Genomic DNA, 22746 nt, shown 5'->3' with positions numbered 1-22746 from the left:
TTTGGCCTTGGAGGGAGTGCAGAGGAGGTTTACTAGGCTGATACCGGAGTTGAGGGGGTTGAGCTATGAGGAGAGGCTGAATAAACTGGGCTTGTACTCGTTAGAGTTTAGAAGAATGAGGGGAGATCTCATTGAGACGTATAAGATGATGAATGGGATGGATAGGATAGAGGTGGAGAGACTCTTCCCGCTCAAAAATGACAGTAGGACTAGGGGGCACAGCCTCAAGATAAAAGGGGGGTGGTTTAGAACGGAGTTGAGGAGGAACTTCTTCACTCAAAGGGTGGTGAATCTCTGGAATTCTCTGCCCGTTGAAGTGGTGGAGGCTGCCTCGCTAAATATTTTTAAGACGCGGGTTGATGGGTTTTTGATAAGAGAGGGGATTAAGGGTTATGGGGAGAGGGCGGGAAAGTGGAACTGAGCCACGACGGATCAGCCATGATCTTATTGAATGGCGGGGCAGGCTCGAAGGACTAGATGGCCTACTCCTGCTCCTATTTCTTATGTTCTTATGTTCTCATTTCATCTTAGCCAAAGAGTAAGGGAGCATGTTCTTGTGCACTGTTTTCCTGACACTTCTTAAGGTCCACAGATGATGAACGAGAGTTTGTACTTCACCGAGTGCTCATTAAACTCAATTCAAAGCAGAGGTAACAATGTGTTAGTCAGTCCACCGGCATTTCTTTACATTAGGTAACTTGGACAGGCCTCCTTAAACTCGTTTTACATTGAGGGGAGCTACAAATCAAAGCTGAGAGCTGTGCATAACTAAATCCCGCGTGGGAGCAACGAGATCTTAGCATTGAGTTGGACTCTCTGCACTGAAGTGGATCTCAGTGTTTCAAAATGGCTCCCAGTTCAATGACCTGAGTTGGATACCTCAATCAAAGATGCTTTACTCAGGATAAGGAGCAAGGAATCCACACTAGAAAACTCAAAGCTGTGCCTATCACATCCAACAGGGCAATTCCAATGAAGAAGTAAAATAAACACTTATTAAAACAAACCTTCTCTTAAATTAAATTGCTGTGATCAAGGATTCACCTTGACTTGATTTATTCCAACCCTCTTCCCGCACCTAATGGCACACTAAGGCAGACTTCCATCTGTTTCCATAGCAAGTACTTCCTGCAACAGGTCACTAATCAGTCACCAGGGGCTTCACTCCACATCAAGGATGGTTGACCAGGAGTCTCTCTCACTCTTACCATCAGCCATTGGAAGGATTTATATATTGACACTCAAGCCATTTGACCATGTTATGAACACACCTTCCTTGGTCATTAGGTCCTGTGGTGGGATTTGAACCTGGGGCTTCTGGTTCAGAGACAGGGACGCTACCTACTGCGCCACAAGACCTGACGGGAAATTGGAGACCGGGAATTGGGATGGAGGGTCTGTACTATGATGGAGCACGTCTCCCGGAGATCCAATCCAAAGCTACAGCTTTTAATGGCATATTGAATTTACAGGCCAGAAACAGGCCATTTGGCCCAATAGGTCCATGCTATACATGGGCCTCCTCCATCCGACATCATCCAACCCTTTCAGCGTATACTTTTATTCCTCTTCTAACACAGCTTCCCTTCAAATGCATTTTGTTTTCCATTAGTTCCTGAGATGTGTGAGTCAGCGGCAAGGACAGCACTTATTATTGTCGCTGTTTGTTTCAAGAAGGTTCTGGTGAGCTGCCACCTTGAACCACAGCAGTCTGTGTGGTGTACGCACGCCTTGATCTTTCTGCGCTGACTTACTGGGCCATTTCCGAAGGGAGTTAACTACATTGCTATGGGTGTGGAGGCCAGGTAGGCCAGACCAGGATGGCAGGGTTCCTCATCTGAAGGGCAGCTGATATTTTCATCATCATTATTATTACCAAAGCTAGAAATTTATTCCAGGTTTATGAATTTACTCTAGATTTTCTCCAGCTGCTGTAGTGGGATTTGAATTCACTCACAGTGGCACAATGGTTAGCACGACTGCCTCACAGTGCCAAGGACCTGGATTCGCAGAGACTGTTTCCTCGGGTGGACGTAGCTGTTACTAGGGGGCATAACTATAAGGTTCATGGTGGGAGATATAGGAGGGATATCCGAGGTAGATTCCTCACCCAGAGAGTGGTTGGGGTGTGGAATAGACTGCCTGCTGTGATAGTGGAGTCGGACACTTAAGGAACTTTCAAGCGGTTCTTGGATAGGCACATGGAGCACACCAGAATTATAGGGAGTGGGATAGCTTGATCTCGGGATTGGACATAGCTCGGCACAACATTGAGGGCTGAAGGGCCTGTACTGTGCTGTAATGTTCTATGTTCGATTCCAGCCTTGGATGACTGCCTGTGTAAAGTCTGCACGTGTGTAGGATAGGGGAATAAATAGGGTAAATACACAAGGTTACGGGGATGGGGTATTCCTGGTAAGATGCTCTGTAAGAGGGTCGGTACAGACTGAATGGGCCAAATGGTCTCTTTCTGCACTGTCGGGATTTTATGATTAGTTGAAGCCTCTGGCGTTCAGACCCAGTAACGTTATTATTCCAATTCTTTATGCTAACATCCCTCTATATTCTATCCTCAATCTCTATTTGTGGTTACCACCTCCAGATAAAGCATTGTCTCTTGAATCCCCTGTTGAATTTATTAGCGCATATCTTGTATTTACAGCTTTGGTCTTTCGCACAAGCAGCGTCATCAGTTAGCTGGATTAAGGAAGCGAGGAGTTGTGTATCAAAGCTTGAAGAGGACAAAGTAAATTTATATGATCAGAGAAAAAAAAAATCAACCAAAGTGGGCCATTTGATCCCTCGGGTCTGGCCTGCTATCCAATATGACCATGGTAGATCTCACTGTGGGCTTAACTCCACATCAAGGATGGCTAACCAGGAATCTCTCTCACTCTTACCACCAGCCATTGGAAGGATTATGTAGGTTGACACTCAACCTATGTTATAAACACACCCTCCTTGGCCATTAGGTCCTGTAGCCAGATTTGAACTTAGGGCTTACTGATTCAGAGGCAGGGGTGCTACCTACTGTGCCACAAGATCTGACTGGAAATTGAAGACTGGGAATTGGGATGGAGGGTCTGTACTATGATGGAGCATGTCTCCCAGAGATCCAATCTACAGCTACAGCTTTTAATGGCATATTTTGCATTGAATTTACAGCCCAGAGACAGGCCATTTGGCCCATAGGTCCGTGCTTTCCTGTCTTCCACATCCCACGTAACCTTTCACTCTCTTGTCAGTCACAAATCTATCGAACTCAGGTGAGATTTTCCAGTCTCAGGTCGACAGTGGCCAGAAAACCCAGTCCCCTTATCTTTAAACTGAACCCCCGAGTCCCAGAGCCTCTGAGCATCTATCCTGCCCTCAGAATCTTGTAGCTTTGGTGTGATAGCGCTGATGGAAGCTCGCAGTTTCAGAATGTCGAGACAAATTCGGTTAGTGAGTGGGCAGAGCAATGACCAATGAGGTGCAGGGTGGACAGAACACTGACCAATGAGGTGCAGGGTGGACAGAACACTGACCAATGAGGTGCAGGGTGGACAGAACACTGACCAATGAGGTGCAGGGTGGACAGAACACTGACCAATGAGGTGCAGGGTGGACAGAACACTGACCAATGAGGTGCAGGGTGGACAGAACACTGACCAATGAGGTGCAGGGTGGACAGAACACTGACCAAAGGGGTTCAATGTGGGGACGTGTTAGGTCAACCACTGAGAAAGACAGATCAGGATAGCTCATTAATAAAGAATAAATATCTAGCAATGATTGGGATTTGGTAGATTTCAGACTCTGAGGGAGTCCATGCTTACGGGGATTAGTACAGGACTGTGCAGTTGAGTTGGAGATTCGCTACGTTCTTATTAAATTAGAGGGGCTGAATGGCCTACTCTTGCCGCTATTTCTTATGGCTTTAATGGTGAGAAACTAAAGACTACAGGACTTAGCTGTCCCTCTACACAGATCACTAAAAGCTAGTGCAGAGGTACAAACAGTAACCAGAAAGGTTAATAAGAGTTGGCCAAAGGGCTAGGAGCTGAAGGGAAGGAAGTGATGTGTCATTTACACAAAGCCCACTTGCAGTTTTGGGTGTTGAAATCAGAGGCAGAAATCCCTTCACCAAAATCCCTTCATTTACAAGTCTGACAGCAGCATACAGAGAGCATTCAGTGAGCAGTCTACACTCAGAGTCCCAGAGGAACTCACACAACTGGTTAGGTACAAAGCAAGAGACTCCCATCAATTTGGCCCTTAATCAGGGAGTTCATATTCGGACAGGCCTGCCTCAATTGCCTGATTAAAGTCATTCCGGGCACTGCATCTCACAATGCATAAATTGGCTTTGGGAAGGGTTAGAATGTAGATTCACCAAAGTGTTTTATAGAGTAGCACAATGTGTAAAGTTTAAAAGTTTATTTATTAGTGTCACAACTGGGTTTATATTAACACTGCAATGAAGTTACTGTGGAAATCCCCTAGTCGCCACACTCTGAAACCTGTTTGGGTACACTGAGGGAGAACTTATCATGGTCAATGCACCTAACCAGCACATCATTCAGGCTGTGGGAGGAAACCGGAGCACCCAGAGGAAACCCACGCAGAATATGCAGACTCCACACAGACAGTGATCCAAGCCGGGAAGTGAACCCGGGTCCCTGGCGCTGTGTGGCAGCAGTGCTGACCCACTGTGCCACCGTGCTTCGCAGGGTAAGTAGTGATCAAACAAATAGAGGTCATCATATTGATTTTTGATCGGGCGGATACAGACAAACAGTTTGTTCTGATTGGGAAGAATTCAGAACAAGAGGGACTAACCTTGAAGTGAGAGTTCAGTGACTCAGAATTGAAATACAAGAAACATTTCCCTGCAGAAAAAGACAATGGAATCTGGAACTTTCTCTGAATGCCGGGGATAATGGAAACATTTAATCCTAATGATATCAATTGATTTTTGTCTTGTAGGGGTATCAATATGGAGCAGTGATGGGTGGGTGGACTTAGGTTATCTATCAGCCGTGATCTAATTCAGTGTTACCCAGTACACTCGCCACAGTGGGTGGCACAGTGGTTAGCACTGCTGCCTCACAGATTCCCAGCTTGAGTCACTGTGTCTGCAGAGTCTATGCATTCTCCCTGTGTCTGTATTGGGTTTCCTCTATGTGCTCGGGTTTCCTCCCACACTCTGAAAGATGTGCTGGTTAGGCGCATTGACCATGCTAAGTCCTCCCTCGGTGTACCCGAACAGGCGCAGTGTTAATGTAAGCCTACTTGTGACACTTTATTTTTTAATTCATTGGATGTGGACATCTCTGAGTGGACACCATCCAGCCCTGTGGCTCTGGAGTCACATGTAGGCCAGACCAGGTAAGGTCAGCAGATTTCCTTCCCTGAAGGACATTAGTGAACTGGATGGGTTTTTACAATAACCGACAATGGTTTCATGGTCATCAGTAGATTCTTAATTCCAGGTGTTTTTTATTGAATTCAAATTTCATCGACTAGTGTGGTGGGATTCGAACCCAAATTCCCACAGCATTGCCCTGGGTCTGTGAATTACAAGCACAATAACAATACCACTGTGCCACTGCGAACCCTGATACTAATAAATAAACATTGGGGAAAAGGGCCACGGCCATGATGCTTTTCATCAAGTGAGAGGTTTTATTCCGATGGACATTAGGATCCTGCGGCAGCCTGTTCCTCTAAGGACATGGTTCTAAACTCTGCCTGACATAATCCACGTCCTTATCCAAAGCAAACAAAAAAATCTGCAGAAGAAATAATCCTTAATATTAGAAACCTGTAGCTTAACTCCAGTAAGGTAAGTGGTAAAGAGGTGAAGGAAATGAAAGCTTGTTAAGTATATGTTTCACCGAGGCACCACAACCTCTGTTAAAAATAATCTTTGACAGAGCTGCTGTCACAGTGTGGTTGTTATAGTTCACCAATCGTCCTGTCCTTGTGCATCGTGTTAACAAGATTCACCTGATCCTTCGCATATATTTTATGTAATGCTGCAAAGTTTTTTTTTAATTCTTTCCTGGGATGTGACTGTTGCTGGTCAGGTCACATCGCCCAGCCCTAATTGCCCTTGAGAAGGTGGTGGGGTGAGCCGCTTACTTGAACCGCTGTAGCCCGCATGGTGTAGGTACACCCCCAGTGCAGTTAGGGAGGGAGCTCCAGGATTTTGACCCAGCCACAGTGAAGGAACGGCTGATATATTTCCAAGTCGGGATGGTGGATGACTTGAAGGTGGTGGTGTTTGCCCATGCATCTGCTGCCCCCCTTGTCCTTCTCTGTGCTGGAGACCACAAGTTGGGAAAGTTCTATCAAAAGAATTGCTTGCATGTATAGAATAGTGGAGCATAACATTTTTTATTCATATGTGGGACATGGGCGTCGCTGGCTGGGCATTTATTGCCCCAGGGCAGGTGAGAGTCAGCCACATTGCTGTGGTTCTGGAGTCACGTGTAGGCCAGACCAAGCAAGGATGGCAGATTTCCTTCCCTAAACGACAGAAGTGAACCAGATGGCTTTTACAACAATTGTTTCATGGTCATCAGTAGATTCTTAATTCCAAATATATATTTTTTAGTTCAAATTCCACCATCTGCCAGGGCGAGATTTGAACCCGGATCCCCGAAACGTTAGCCGAGTTTCTGGATTAATAGTCTAGTGATAATACCACCAGGCCATCGGCTCCTCCATGGAGGCCTGAGTGACACAAGTTTGGCAAACATTAAAGTCCTACTGGACAACATCGGTCTAGTCGAATCTAATCAAGGGGCTAAATAGTTAGCTCCTGTGCCCGACTTGCTTACTGATCCCGAAATTGTGAAATTAAAACAACGCTACATCTGATTATGGTATCGATTTACCAAGTTAACAATAAACGTGTTTATGGAGGGAATGCCACACAGGGGACGAGTTGTCCTCCATTCATATCAAACACAAATGGACAAAGCCCGTACAACAGCCTAATGGGCAATAAACGTAACTACTAAACAGTGCCCAATGGAAAGAAATCATTCTTGACAATTGATGTAAGTCAAGATCAGTTGGAGTATTGTGTCCAGTTGTGTGCACCACACTTTGTGAAAGACATCAGATCCTTGGCAAGACTCCAGAGATTTACTGGAATAGTACCAGGACTTCAGTTACTTGGCGTGATTAGGGTGTAAGATTTCATTTGTGGCTTCATTGTTAAAAGAAAAGATCTGAAAATATCTTGCTTTCATGCTCATTTCTTTGGGTAAGATCACCCCCTTGGAACTGGAGGGTGGAGATGGTCTGGAATGCGTTGCCCGTGAGGGAGGTGGAGGCGGGATGCCTCACATCCTTTAAAAAGTACCTGGATGAGTACTTGGCACACCATAACATTCAAGGCAATGGGCTAAGTGCTGGCAAGTGGGATTAGGTGGGCAGGCCAGGGCCTTTCATGCATTGGTGCAGACTCGATGGGCCGAAGGGCCTCTTCTGCACTATACAAATCTATGATTGTTCTCCTCAGAGCAGAGAAGGTGAGCAGGGGAATTCAGAGAGCTGTTTCAAATCATGAAGGATTGAGTAAGTGGAGGAGAAACTTTCCACTGGCAACCAAAGGACACAGAATTCAAATAATTGGTCATCGCACTAGCGGGAGATGGATTGTTGTGATTCAGAATGCGCTGCCTGAGGGGGTGGTAAAAGCACGTTCAATATTGACTTTCAAGTGGAAATGGAATTGAACATAATTGAAAGGGGAATTAGACTTTCAAGGGTATGGGGAAACTGTTGGATCACTCTTTCAAAGAGCCAGCAAGTATATAATGGGCCAAATGGCCTACAACTACAGTGTACTGTTTTAGAAGGAGCCAGCACAGATACAATGGGCCAAATGGCCTACAACTACAGTGTACAGTTTTAGAAAGAGCCAGCACAGATACAATGGGCCAAACGGCCTATAACTACAGTGTACGGTTTTAGAAAGAGCCAGCACAGATACAATGGGCCAAATGGCCTACAATTCCAGTGTACGGTTTTAGAAGGAGTCAGCTCAGATACAATGGGCCAAACAGCCTACAAATACAGTGTACGATTTTAGAAAGAGCCAGCACAGATAAAATGGGCCAATGGCCTACAACTACAGTGTACGATTTTATAAAGTTGTGTATCTACTAGAGATTAGATTTGGAGTGTTTGGATTAAGGCAAGAGGGGGCCTTTACTAACAGCAGAGTAAGAAAACTGGATCTGAAATGTCTGCGAAAGGCGAGGGCAAAGTCAATCGCATTGCACTATCCATTTCTCAATAATGTCCCTCAGCCTAGCTTCGGGAAGACCGTGGCCCAGTGGTATTGTTACTGGGTTAATAACTCAGAGGCTGATGCTCCGGGGACATTCTCCCTGTGTCTGCATGGGTTTCCTCCAGCTGCTCTGGATTCCTCCAAAAGGTTAGGTGCATTGGCCATGCTAAATTCAGTGTACCCAGCGTGTGCCGACTAGGGAATTTTTACTATAACTTCATTGCAGTGTTAATGTGAGCATACTTGCGACTAATAAATAAATAGATTGCTGCAAAAACCCATCGGACCCTCTGGGGAAAGAAATCTGCCTTCCTTACCTAGTCTGGCCTACCTGTGACTCCAGAGCCATGTGGTTGACTTGTAATTGCCCCCGAAGTGGTCTATAAAGCCACTCAGTTCAAGGGGAATTAGGGATAGGGTAGCTGGCCCAGCCAGCGACACCCACATCCCGTAAAAGAATGAATTTAAAAATAAGGCCAGCGTGGTTGCTTTCTGAGGGCTGTCCTTCATTATCACACTCTGTGTGGGTAATGAGCATCCCAGCTTGGTCTGCCTCAATATTCAGCCAGGCAAGCAATGGCCTCCAAGTCACAGTTCAGCGATTTCAGGGTGTTCTGTACCATTCCTGTAGGACAGCAGGCCTCCAAACCTGTCCTCTGCCTGGATTCTAGCATTGGCCTCACCCCTTTCCCAACCTGCAGAACCCCAAGCTTCATTTTCTCTAATCCTGGATCGCTGCAAGGTCCACGCTCCTGAGGATCCCCTATCGGAAGTTGTTCTGTCAATCATTACCCCCCCTGAAATTCTCTTTGAGAGCCTCCTCCAGAGAGCCTCCAGGGCTATTTTGCAATCTGTGGACATTATTGCCTCAATTCCTGAGAGTAAACCCAAGAAGAAGATGGCTGTGGTTTTATTTGGGAGCATTTTGCTCCTCGGAAATCAAAGATTACGTTTCTTTTCATTGTCTACACAGTCCCGTATCATCTTTAACGTCCAACTGAGGAGACACAGGGGTTTGCTGCCTCTTCTGAAAGACGCAAACTAAATGTGCCACACGGGTGCAGCAAGTCAGCAGGGGAGGATCACACCCCCCCTACCAGCACCTTTAAGCACACACGGTGGCACGTTGTCACAATGGTTAGCACTGCTGCCTCACAGTACCAGGGACCTGGGTTCAATTCCTGGCTTGGGTCACTGTGCAAAGACTGCACATTCTCCCCGCGTCTGCACGAGTTTTCTCCGGGTGCCCCAGTTTCCTCCCACAGACCGAAAGATGTGCTGGTTAGGTGCACTGGCCGTGCTAAATTCTTCCTCAGTGTACCCGAACAGGCGCCGGAGTGTAGCAACGAGGGGATTTTCGCAGCAACTTCATCGCAGTGTGAATGTAAGCCTACTTGTAACACTGATAAAAATCAGCATGAGAAAAACAATGGTGAACCACCTCATGTATCCTTTTCCCTGATTGTATTGTTCATTGAAATGGAAAATGGAATGTCCTTATGAGCAACCAAAGAGGAAAGTACATATGATGTTCTTGAGCAACTTCAGAATGGTTCAAGGGCATTACAACACGCAACACATTTACTTTGTTAAATGCTTCATCTCATGAGTCAACTAACACTCCTACATCTCTTTCAGCTCCCATCTTGGGCATTCCATCTCGCCAATGAGGTATAATTGCCTTCCATTGACAAAACTCCCATGGGTAGGTACGGAAAAGGCTAAATAAAACCTAACCATGTTTTAAAACAACATTAAAATACATTGTACAATTGTATTAACCTGTATTATGGTCACTTTCTCAATATTGTGGTGGGTCAGATGTTTCTGAAACAATTTCTTCAAATATATTGGAACGGCACGGTGGCACAATAGTTAGCATTGGTGCCTCACAGCGCCAGCAACCCAGGTTCGATTCCCAGCTTGGGTCACTGTCTGAGTGGAGTCTGCACGTTCCCCCTGTGTCTGTGTGGGTTTTCTCCCACAATCGGAAAGATGTGCTGGTTAGGTGCATTGACCCAAGCAGGCACTGGAATGTGGCAACTAAGGGAATTTCACAGTAACTTCATTGCAGTGTTAATGTAAGCCTACTTGTGAGTAATAAATAAACATTTTTCAGTATTAATTGCCCAGCATAAACTGGCCCCATTTCTTCCCACTTTACCAGTCTCTAGACTGAACCTGATGAGGTTCCACAGGCTCTGAAGACACTCCTGACGCAGTTATGGTTCACTTGCACATACACTTCCAGCCGCATCTGAACAGAAATTTAGTCGCTTGCAATTTTTCTCTTAAATCTCCCCTTCTTCCTCCATTCGCTCATTTAAAGTTAAGTTACTGTTGATGCTGGGAATCAGAGATAAAGAGAGAAAATGCTGGAAATACGGAGCAGGTCAGAGAGCGTCAACGAACACCCGACGATGAGTGGAGTGAGCTGGGGCCGGCTGTTTGAGCCTTGCTCCGCCATTCTGTGATTTTCCGTGCCGACACCACATTCCCGCCCTCTCCCCCATATCTCTTAATTCCTCTGGTGTCCAAAGATCCATCGATCTCTGCCTTGCACACAATCACCGGCAGAACATCCAACAGCTCTCTCTGGGGGGTTGAGGCTTCCGGAGATTCACAAGTGAAGACATTCAGTCGGAAATGGCTGATCCCTCAGTTTAAATTTAAATTTATTTATCAGTGTCGCAAGTAGGCTGACATTAACATTGCAATGAAGTCACTGTGAAAATCCGATGTGACGATGGCCGGAATTTTACCGTCCTGCCAGCCACAGGAATCGGAGCAGGCAAGGGGCAGACCATGGAAAGATCCGTTGACTGGGGGTGGGATTTTACTGTTTCGGGGGTGAGCGGGGCTGGGAGATCCCACCCCATGTGTTCCCAGCTCAGGGGGCAACATTCTCCCAGCATCTCCCCTGCCAGCCAAAAGGTCATCAACGTATGACCTTTCACTCTCTCTCTTCAAAGCTGCTTCCTGAGCATTTCCAGCATTTTCTGTTTTTAGTTCCTCAATTCACATTTTGCTCGAATCGCACCGAGAGTGAGTCATGCGCTCCCAGCTGTTCTGAACCAGAGAAACATGAAAGAGAAAGACAGGCATTTAAATTCCCATGTCTGCGTAGTCTCTCTTCCCCTCACTCCTTACCTCTACAAATATGAAGCATGGAATAATGGAATAACTCCGCTGAATAGTGTTCACTTCCGTCGCCATTATGAGTCATCAGATCAGTCTTGGGAGAGAGCTGAGTTTCACAGACTTCCACACCTGCAAATCAGTATTAGCATTTTAACTGCTCCATTATACTGGTAATTTTAATTCAATTCACCCCACACTCGTGCAAACCAAACACAACATATTTGGCTTTGTGCAAAGCATGCCCCAGATTTCCAATTGCATAGAATAGCATAGTTTCCAGCACAGAAACAGGCCCTTCAGTCCAACTAGTCCATGCTAGTGTTTACACGTGAGCCACCTTCCATCCTGCTGTCTCTCAGCTGTGGGCTCAATGGGTGCCATCCAGTTGGTGATTCAAGTCCCACTGCAGGATTTGAGTGCAAAGGTCAAGGCTGCAGTACTGAGGGAGTTCTGCACTGTCAGCAGTGCTACCTTTCAGATAAGACCAGAAGCGAAGGCCCCTTCTGCTTGTTCAGGTGGGTGTAATAGATCCCATGGCACTATTTTGAAGGAGGACAAGAGAGACCCCCCTCCTTATCAGCCATGATTGAATGGCGGAGAGCAGACTTGATGGGCCTAATTCTGCTCCTATGTCTTTTGGTCTTTCCCACCTCCTGCCTCAATGCACCCAACCCCAGCCCCAGCCTCGCTCCCACCCCCGCCCCAGCTAATCACTATAACAGATTATCCAGTCATGGTCACATTGCTGAGTGTGGAACCTTGCTGTGTGCAAACTGGCTACAACCTTTGCTACGTTACGACACGTCAAATATGGCTACACAGCAAAGGTACATCATTGGGTATAAAATGCCTTGGGACATCCTGAGGTTATGCAAAGCACTGTAGAACAAGCCTTTCCTTTTTGTTTTCATTCTATCGACACACACTTTAACTTCTCACTCGCTACTTTGCTTATAAATTCATCATTTTTGAAAATTTATTTGTGGCTGACACTGGCTGGCCATCATTCATTGCCCATTCCTGGTTGCCGAAGGGCAATTGAGGGTCAACCACATTGCTGTGGCTCTGGAGTGACATTTAGGCACATGTAGTCACATATTAGCCTTGTGTTAGTTGGTATATGGTCTCCTCAGTAATAACCAAGAATCCCAACAGTGTAGAAAACATGTCTACCCTGACTCTCCAGAAGAGTATCTCACCCAAGTCCCTCCCTCCCCCACTCCATTCCCCTCACCATCCTATCCCCATAATCCCAGGAATTTACCAATCCACTTCACCTCCACATCTTTGGACCATGGGAGGAAACCATGAGGAAATCTCCAAAGATGTACGGGTTAGGTGGATTGGCCATGCTAAATCGTCCCTTAGTGTCAGGGAGACTAGGAGGGTAAATGTGTGGGGTTAAGGGGATAAGGCCTGGGTGGGATTGTTGTAGGTCCAGCTCTGATGGGCCAAATGGCCTCCTTCTGCACTGTAGGAATTTGATGATTCTAAACCCATGCAGACACGGGGAGAACATGCAAACTCCGCGCAGTCACCTAAGACCAGAACCGAACCTGGGTGCCTGGCGCTGTGAGACAGCAGTGCTAACTACTGGGCCACATTGAGAGGTGAACCAATCAAATTTAAATAAAATTAACACAAAAATAAGAATGAACAAAAATAAATTTACTTATAAAATAAACCTCGATGGTTTGAAACCGATACAGGAACAGTTAAAGGTCTCTCATTTCAAAAGTATCACTGGAGTTGAACTGAAGTTGGCAACATTCAGTAAAATATCATGATTTCCTATTCACAGCCTTTCAAATGGGGGCAACATTGTTGTCAGTTCAGACTTGATGGGCCAAATGGCCTCTTTCTGCACTGTAAAGATTCTATGATAACATTGACTGATTAAATAAATTAGAGGGCTACATTTTTATACCCCACTGACATGTTTTCCTAAAGTAAGGGAGTGGGTTTACCCTTTGAAAGAAAAATGAATGACTTCTTCTTGTAGAATCATAGAGGTTTACAGCATGGAACCAGGCCCTTCCGTCCAATTTGTCCAAGTCGCCTCTTTTTTTAAACTCCTAAGCTAGTCCCAATTGCCCACATTTGGCCCACATCCCTCTATACCCATCTTAGCCATGTAACTGTCTAAATGCTTTTTAAAAGACAAAATTGTACCCCACCTCTACTACTACCTGTGGCAGCTTGTTCCAGACACTCATCACCCTCTTTGTGAATAAATTGCCCCTCTGGTCCTTTTGTATCTCTCCCCTCTCACCTTAAACATATGCTCCTCTATTTTATAGACCTCTATAAGATCACCCCTAAGTTTCCTACGCCCCAATTCTCCTGTAATCAAGGATGACAGCATCTGGACAGCTGCCACATGATCATGTGTAGTCATAATTTTGTCTCCCTTATAGAGAAACCAGAGCACTCTAAAATAGAATCCACAATCATAGAATAGAAAACCATTTGGCCCATTGAGCCTGCACCATCAACAATCCTACCCTGGCCCTATCCCCATAGCTGCCATGTACTTACCCTGTTGATCCCCCTGACACTAAGGGGCAATTTTAGCATGGCCAATTCAGCTAGCCCACACATCTGTGGGAGGAAACTGGAGCAGCCGGAGGAAACCCACACAAACACAAGGAGAAAGTGCAGACTCCGCACAGTCACCCGAGGCTGGAATTGAACGCAGGTCCCTGGCGCTGTGAGGCAGCAGCGCTAACCACTGCGCCACCGTGTCGCCCATATTTCTTATGAAAGTGTAAACGGACCCCCTGCCCGCCACTATCTTGAAATTTATTTCCTCTGGTGACTAAATTCAGCGAAATGCTACACAGATCAAAATTTGCGCATTTTAACCCTGGCTCTGTTTAAATTTGTATAATGAGGAAACGTCCATTTTTTTTTAAACCGAGCTTCCATCGGGTATTGTCCTCTGATCGTACACAAGCACGGGCTATCCGACAAAAGTAATCTCAAGCAGTCTGCTGGGGAAAGCCCAATGAAGTGGAAGAGATGGGAACAGGGATTTATAACACGTGTTATTCTTGGAAGTGAACTAGGAGTGAACTAAAGCAAACACACGCTCCACGGTGGCTAAACTTTTCGCGTAATCGTCAAAAAAAAAGGACGTGACATTCGTGCCAATTCATACAGTGACCCAACACCAATGTTTGATTGAAAGCTGTGGGGGGTGCAATGCAATAGAACTCACTGCATTAAGGCAGCAACTACCTGGACTTTAAGTGTCCTTTAAATACATACTAAAGGACGGCACAAGAGGTGCAAGTGTTGAAGGTATTTTCCTCTTACAGACCTATACTGCCTGCTCGTCTCCCTGTCGCTGTATCAACTGAGCAATTAACTATCTGAATACACAAAAGGTGTTCCAGAGTGGCCCATTCTTAAAGTGATCCAGGGTACGATTAACACATCCCATCACCAAGCAGCATCTCTCAAATAAAGCAATTTATTAAAATCTAAAATTTCACCCAGATCAATTAATTTCCTAATGTGCTGAAACCGATAATGTTCAATTCTAACATCTCCCCGGGCTTATGTTCTAATTTGAAATTGTCACAATGTGGAATTCCCCAATATTGAATGTTCTGGGAAGGGGCACCACATTTTCTTAAGTCACTCAAGAAACTAGCAGAGGAACGAATGTAGGTCAACTCTATTTACACAAGTTATTTTGCCTTGCCCCGCTGATCAGAATGGGACCTGATTAAGGCAGCAGTGCTAAGCACTGTGCCACCCTAACAACGCCAAGGATGAGGATTTGATTCTGGTCTCGGGTGACTATCTGCGTAGAGTTTGCACATTTTCCCCATGTCTATGTGAGTTTCCTCTGGGTGTTCGTGTTTTCTCTCAGTCCAAAAGATGTGCAGGCTAGGTGATTGGCCATGCTAAATTGCCCCTGAGTATCCAAAGATGCGTAGGTTAGATGGATTGGCTATGCCAAATTGCCCCCAAGTGTCCAAAGACATGCAGGTTAGGTGGATTGGCTATGCTAAATTGCCCCCAAGTGTCCAAAGATATTCAGGTTAGGTGGATTGGCTATGCTAAATTGCCCCTGAGTGTCCAAAGATGTGTAGGTTAGGTGGATTGGTCATGCTATATTACACATTGAGCATCTAAAGATGCTCATGTTAGATGGATTGGCCATGCTAAATTGCCCTTTAAGTGCTCAAAGATAGGTACGTTCGGTGGATTGGCCACGTTAAATTGCCCCTTAAGTGCTCAAAGATGTGTACGTTAGGTGAATTAGCCGTGGTGAATGCCCGGGGTTACGGGATAGGGTCGGGTGCAAGGGCCTGAGTGGGATCTTATGTTCCTTCAGAGAGTCGGTGGCGTCCTACTGGGGCTGGGTGGCCCCCTGTCTTGCGTGCTATGGACTCAGTGTAACAGGAATCCATCACTCGGGATGGTTACACTGCTCCGGTGAGTGTAGATGTGTGGAAAAGCCACGCTTTTCACAAAATTGAGACTTCACCGACGTGCTCCAGCCCTGTCACTTATTCTCCCTGACTTCACTGAGAGGTCTTTTGTTGATCGAGATTATGCCAAGAGGCACATTTATTTATGTACGGTGGGGCGCTGGGGGGGGGATAGCTTCAAAGAGCAGGCAACCGCCCACTGTATTTCACGGGGAAGTCTGTTCAGTTTGATTACAACTGTGCAGCGTAGTCATAAAAATACTGATGGTCGGGGGGGTGGCGTGGGGAGACCCTCCAAATGTATTTCTGGCTCACAGAAGAAAAACACACACAAATTTAACCCACCCAGAAAGTTTCCGAAAAGGAAATAATGAAGGTATTTTTAAACAGGCTCTCTTTTTATGTGGGGGGGGGGTGAGTAATGTTGCCTTGTCTTGTTGGTTTGACAACAAAAGCAAAAGAGGGGTGGGGGGGGATGTGTTGCACAAAGAAATGGTCTCAACTGGTCAAACAATGCAAGGTTTCGAGGACATGGAGAGAGCACCATGCCTGGGAACTGCACAGAGATATATATAACACACCAACCCAGCAAAAACACTGCTCCTCCAGTTAATCAGAGGGAAATAAAATGTGTTTTCTTTTTCGTTCCACGTTATAATTGATCTTTTCTCCCCCCCTTGTTCAAGTGCATTAAAATGATGGTGTGAGGCATCACACAGAATGGCAAAGCTGAACAATGGTAGGTGACAAATTTGCTGTTAAAATATTGGACCTGCTCTGTTCAATACAAATAAAACCCCAAGGATACAAAGACATCAGACTTTAGCAAGCATTTGGGGCTCCGGGAGGTGGGTAAATCTGGGCTCTAGGTGGAAGAATGTCTGGTCCCCACAAACAAAAGAAGCGACAGGCGGAGAGAAGAGGTAGGTGGGGGGGGGGGGGGGGGGGAGAGAGAATTAATTCCTACCTGTAGTGATGCCACTCGTTCTCCAGTGCTGTTCTGCCGAGCCTGGCCAGGCTCAGCATCAGGACAAAGTGCCCCCTTTACTCTCTCACGCTCTCACACATATACACACAGACTGGCTGTAGGAGCTCCCCTGCTCTCCGCTGCCTGGCTCCCTCCAGCTCTCCCTCCTCGCTGATCAGCCCCACGGCATAGGCACCATCCCACAGAACTGCCCCTCTGCTGCCTCCCCTCTCTTTCTCTCTTTGCCATGCACGTCTCACTTCCTGTTTGGAGGAGTGGTGGGGGGGGGGTGGATTTAAAGGAGGCGGGATCGCCAGCGAAGCAAGTCACAGAAGTTGCTTAAAACACAATCTGCTCTCTCCCCCAACACGCCCAGAATCTGCTCTCATTAGCCCACACAAACACATCAAAACAGATGTTCTTCTCTTCCACATACTCAATATTAAAATAATCCACTCTCTCATAGATACAGAATCTACTCCTTCACACAATCTACTCTCATGTACAGAATCTACCCTCACACACACAATCTACTCTCTCACACACACACACACAATCTGCTCTGTGACTGGGACAGCCATAGTATTAGAGGGTTGGATGGAGAGAAATTTGTTGAGTGTATTCAGAAGGAATTTCTCATTCAGAATGTGGATGGCCCGACTAGAGAAGGGGACAAAACTTGACCTCCTCTTGGCAAATAAGGATGGGCAGGTGACAAGTGTTGATGAGGGGATCACTTTGGGAACCAGTGATGATAATTCTACTAGTTTTAAGAAAGCTATGGAGAATGATAGGTCTGGACCAAAAGTTAAAATTCTAAATTGGGGCAAGGCCAATTTTGATGGTATCAGGCAGGAACTTACAAAAGTTAATTGGGGATGGCAAAGGGACATGTGGTAAGTGGCACGCTTTCAAAGGTGTGTTAACCAGCGTTCAGGGTAAACACATTCCTCTTAGAATGAAGGGCAAGGCTGGCAGAAGTAGGAAACCCTGGATGAATCGGGATATTGAGGCCCTGGTCAAGCAGAAGGAAGAGGCATATGACGTGCATAGGCAACTGGCATCAAGGCAATCCCTTGAAGAGTATAGGGGGTGTAGGAGTAGAGTTAAGAGAGAAATCAGGAGGGCAAAAGGGGGACACGAGATTGTTTTGGTAGATAAGGCAAAGGTGAATCCAAAGAGCTTCTACAAATACATAAAGGGCAAAAGAGTAACAAGGGAGCGAATCGGGCCTCTTAAGGATTAACAAGGTCACCTATGTGCAGATCCATAAGAGATGGGCGAGATCCTAAATGAATATTTCTCATCGGTATTTACTATTGAGAAAAGCATGGATGTTATAGAACTTGGGGAAATAAGTAGTGATGTCTTGAGGAGTGTACATATTACAGAGGAGGACATGCTGGAAGTGCATCAAGGTAGATAAATCCCTGGGACCTGATGAAGTGTACCCCAGGACATTGTGGGAGGCTAGGGAGGAAATTGCAGGTCCCCTAGCCGAGATATTTGAATCATTGGTAGTCACAGGTGAGGTGCTTGAAGATTGGAGAGTAGCATTGTTGTGCTTTTGTTGTGCTTACAGTGAAAAGCTGAGGAACTACAGGCCAATGAGCCTCACATCTGTGGTGGGTAAATTGTTGGAAGGTATTTTGAGAGAGGGGATCTGCAGGCATTTAGGTACTCAAAGACTGATTAGGGACAGTCAGCATGGCTTTGTGAGTGGAAAATCATGTCTCACAAATTTGATTGAGTTTTCTGAAGGGGTAACCAAGAAGGTAGACAAGGGCAGTGCAGTTGATGTTGTCTACATGGACTTTAGCAAGGATTTTGACAAGTTACCACGTGGTAGGTTATTGCATAAGGTTAAATCTCACAGGATCCAGGGTGAGGTATCTAAACAGATGCAAAATTGACTTCTTGGCAGAAGCCAGAGGGTGGTTGCAGAGGGTTGTTTTTCACACTGGAAGCCTGTGACCAGTGGTGTGCCTCAGGGATCAGTGCTGGGTCCACTGTTATTTATCATTTACATCAATGATTTGGATCAGAATATAGGAGGCATGGTTGGTAAGTTTACAGGTGACACCAAGATTGGTGGCATAGTGGACAATGAAGAAAGTCATCTCCGATTGCAAAGGGATCTCGATCAATTGGGCCAGTGGGCTGACGAATGGCAGATGGAGTTTAATTTAGACAAATGCAAGGTAATGCGTTTTGGTAGATTGAACTAGAGCAGGACTTAACTCAGTTAATGATAGGGCATTGGGGAGAGTTACAAAACAAAGAAATCTAGAGGTACATGTTCATAGCTCCTTGAAAGCGGAGTCACAGGTGAACAGAATGGTGAAGAAGGCATTCGGCATGCTTGGTTTCATCAGTCAGACCATTGAATACAGGAGTTGGGACATCTTGTTGAAGTTGTACAAGACATTGGTAAGGCCACAGTTGGAATACTGTGTGCAGTTTTGGTCACTCTATTATAGAAAGGACATTATTAAACTAGAAAAAGTGCAGAAAAGATTTATTAGGATACTACCGGGACTTGATTGTTTGAGTTATAAGGAGAGGCTGGATAGACAGGGACTTTTTTCTCTGGAGCGCAGGAGGCTGAGGGGTGATCTTGTAGAGGTCTGCAAAATAATGAGGGGTGCAGATCAGCTAGATAGTCAATATCTTTTCCCAAAGGTAGGGGAGTCCAAAACTAGAGGGCATAGGTTTAAGGTGAGAGGGGAGAGAAACATAGGGGCAATGTTTTTACACAGAGGGTGTGAGTGCCTGGAACAAGCTGCCCGAGGTAGTAGTAGAAGAGGATACAATTTTGTCTTTTAAAAAGCATTTAGATAGTTACATGGGTACGATGGATATAGAAAGATATGAGCCAAATGTGAGCAATTGAGATTAGCTTAGGAGTTTTAAAAAAAAGGATGCATGGAAAGTTGGACCGAAGGGCCTGTTTTCATGCTGTAAACCTCTATGACTTAAATGACTCTATGACTCTCTCTCAAACACACTGCTCTCTACACACTGGCATCAATCTATTCCCTCTCGTACATAGAATCTGTTCTCCTACAAACATCAAAACAGAATATACTCTCCCTTATACTCAGATATTAAAACGATCTTCTCTCTATACACACTATTTTGTTCTGTCTCTCACACACACACACACACACACACACACACACACATACACATGCAGAGACTTGGGCTAAAACAGCAAGGAAGTCTAATCCACTAAACGGCCTTTCTTGAGCTATCAGCTAATGTAGTGGTCCAACAGTTTTTGCTATTGTGTGGGCCACACGTTCACCTTTCCTCTCAGAAGAAAGCAGTTTGATTCTTTTTCTTCATTCATATTGGCATTGCTGGTTTTACCCTTTATAATTTATTCAGAGAGACTGTAAATATATGATCCCCCAAAACTAACTGGGAATATGTGCATTAAGCAGGAGCTGTTCGACATACATATTAGGAACACGGAGATGCCATTCAGCCCCTCAAGCCTGCAATTACATCATGGCTGTTCCACATTATAACTCCATTGGTTCAGGTTTGGTTCTGTAGTACCAAATCTACTGTGGGAGCAGATCAGGATCTAAAAAGAGGAAAAGAGCTGTTATTTTGAGCAGATGATCATTTGTGCTAACATCTTTTGATCTGATTTGATTTACTATTGTCACGTGTATTGATGTACAGTGACAGGTATTGTTTCTTGCACGCTATACAGACAAAGCATAGAGTACATAGGAGAGAAGGAAACAAGAGGGTGCAGAATGTAGTGTTACAGTCATAGCTAGGATGTAGAAAAAGATCAGCTTAATGTAAGGTAAGTCCAGTCAAAAGTCTGACAGCAACAGGGATGAAGCTGTTCTTGAGTTGGTTGGTACGTGATCTCAAACTTTTGCATCTTTTTCCTGACTGAAGAAGGTGGAAGAGGGAATGTCCCGGGTCTGAGGGGTCCTTGATTATGCTGGCTGCTTTGTCGAGGCAGTGGAAAGTGTAAACAGAGTCCATGGATGGGAGGCTGGTTTCCGCGATGGACTGGGCTACGTTGGCAACCCTTTGTAGCTCCTTACAGTCTTAGGCAGAGCCATTCCAAGCTGTGATACAACCAGAAAGAATGCTTTCTATGGTGCATCTGTAAATTTTGCTGAGAGTCGGAGCTGACATGCCAAATTTCCTTAGCCTCCTGAGAAACCAGAAGCATTGGTATGCTTTCTTCATTATAGCATCAAGGCCTCTCCATGGTGCTGTGAAGATTCATATCAGTCTCAAAATGTTAACCCTGTGTCTCTATCCAGACCTGCTGCCAGACCTGCTCAGGATCCTCAGCATCTCTGCATTAATTTCCAGTATCTCCTTATGTGGATTGGCACGACATTTTGTTTTATAAAGCTTCTGCGAAGTGTTTTGGGATGTTTTATTTTATTAAAGGAGCCAATGTTTATCATCCATCCATAATTATCTCTGAGAAGGCAGTAGTGAGCTGCCTTCTTGATCCACTGCAGTCCATGTGGTGTAGGTATACCCACAGTGCTGTTAGCGAAGTTCCAGGATTTTGACCCAGCGACAATGAAGGAATGGTGACATAGTTTAAGACGAGATGGCGCGTGACCTGAATGGGAACTGAAGGTGGTGATGTTCCCACGCCACTCTTGTTTTCCAGGTGATGGAAGGGTTTTTGAAGGTGCTGTTCGACGTAGCCTTGGTGACTTAGAGTCATAGAATCGCACAAGGAAGCCATTTGGCCGATCGAATCTGCACTGCCACCAATCCCACCCAAGCCCTATCCCCGTAACATCACATATTTATCCTGCTAATCCCTCTAATCTTCACATCCCAAGAGTAAGAAGCAATTTAGCATGGCCAATCAACCTAACCAGCACATCTTTGGACTGTTGGAGGAAACCAGAGCACTCGGAGGAAACCCACGCAGACATGGGAAGGATGTGCAGACTTCACATAGCCAGTGACCCAAGCTGGGAATCAAATCCAGGTCCCAAGAGCTGTGAGGCAGCAGTGCTAACCTCTGTGCCACCATGCCACCCACACTGCAGTACATCTTGTAGATGGTACAAACTGCATTGGTGGTGGATGGATAAAATATTAAAGGTGGTCGATAGGGGGTCTGTCAAGTTGGCTGCTTTATCCTGGATGCTGTTGGGCTTCTTAAGCACTATTGGAGCTGCACTTAACAGGGCAAGTGGAAAATATTTCATCCCACTCCTGACTTGTGCCTTGTAGATGGTGGTCAGGCTTTGGGAGATCAGGAGATGAATCATCTCCACAGAATTTCAGCATCTGATCTGTTCCTGTAGCCACAATATTTATGCGGCTACTCTAGTTCACTTTCTGGTCAATGATAACCCCCAAGATGTTGATAGTGGGGGATTTGGCAATGATAATGAGATTGAATGTCAAGGGAGAGATGGTTAGATTCTATCTTGTTGGAGACGGTCATTGCCTGACACTTGTGTGGCATGAGTGTTTCTTCCATTCATTAACGCAAGCCTGAATGTTAAGGTTAACTTTATTTATTAGTGTCACAAGTAAACTTACATTGCAGTGTTAATAGAAGCCTATCCGTGACACTAATAATTAAACTTAAAAACTTAAAACATTGGCATTGCAAGAAGTTACTGTGAAAAGCCCCCAGTCGGCACACTCTGGCACCTATTCGGGTACACTGAGGGAAAACTTAGCATGACCAATACAACTAACCAGCACATCTTTGGATTGTGGGAGGAAACTAAAGGAAACCCACGCAGACACGGGGAGAACATGCAGACAGTGACCCAAGTCGGGAATCGAACCTGGGTCCCTGACACTGTGAGGCAGCAGTGCTAACCACTGTGCCACCATGCCAACCTACCCAGGGCCTTGTTGCTTATGCACTTGTGTTGCTT

General features: G+C 45.6%; 1 protein-coding gene across 10 annotated transcripts in view; it reads right to left on the bottom strand.

Moving 5' to 3' along the window:
* Positions 1-22746, bottom strand: part of plppr1 (phospholipid phosphatase related 1) — a 153201-nt gene that overhangs the window by 88772 nt on the left and 41683 nt on the right. For 8 of the 10 annotated variants that reach the window (XM_080188463.1, XM_080188464.1, XM_080188461.1 and 5 more), the window contains exons 1-2: positions 16844-17084; positions 11441-11560 (exon numbers count right to left, since the gene is read on the bottom strand). In XM_080188463.1, coding sequence (XP_080044589.1) covers positions 11441-11506 — 66 coding nt within the window. In that variant the 5' untranslated portion in view covers positions 11507-11560; positions 16844-17084. Of the gene's footprint in view, positions 1-11440; positions 11561-16843; positions 17085-22746 lie in introns of those variants that run through there. The other 2 variants (XM_080188460.1, XM_080188459.1) reach the window with 1 other exon arrangement.

This window comes from Carcharhinus amblyrhynchos, chromosome 5 (genome assembly GCF_965287045.1).
Source record: "Carcharhinus amblyrhynchos chromosome 5, sCarAmb.v2.hapA, whole genome shotgun sequence".
NCBI classification, from domain to species: domain Eukaryota; kingdom Metazoa; phylum Chordata; class Chondrichthyes; order Carcharhiniformes; family Carcharhinidae; genus Carcharhinus; species Carcharhinus amblyrhynchos.
Note: the sequence above shows the minus strand (reverse complement) of the source record. Positions and strands in the feature narration are given on the sequence as shown.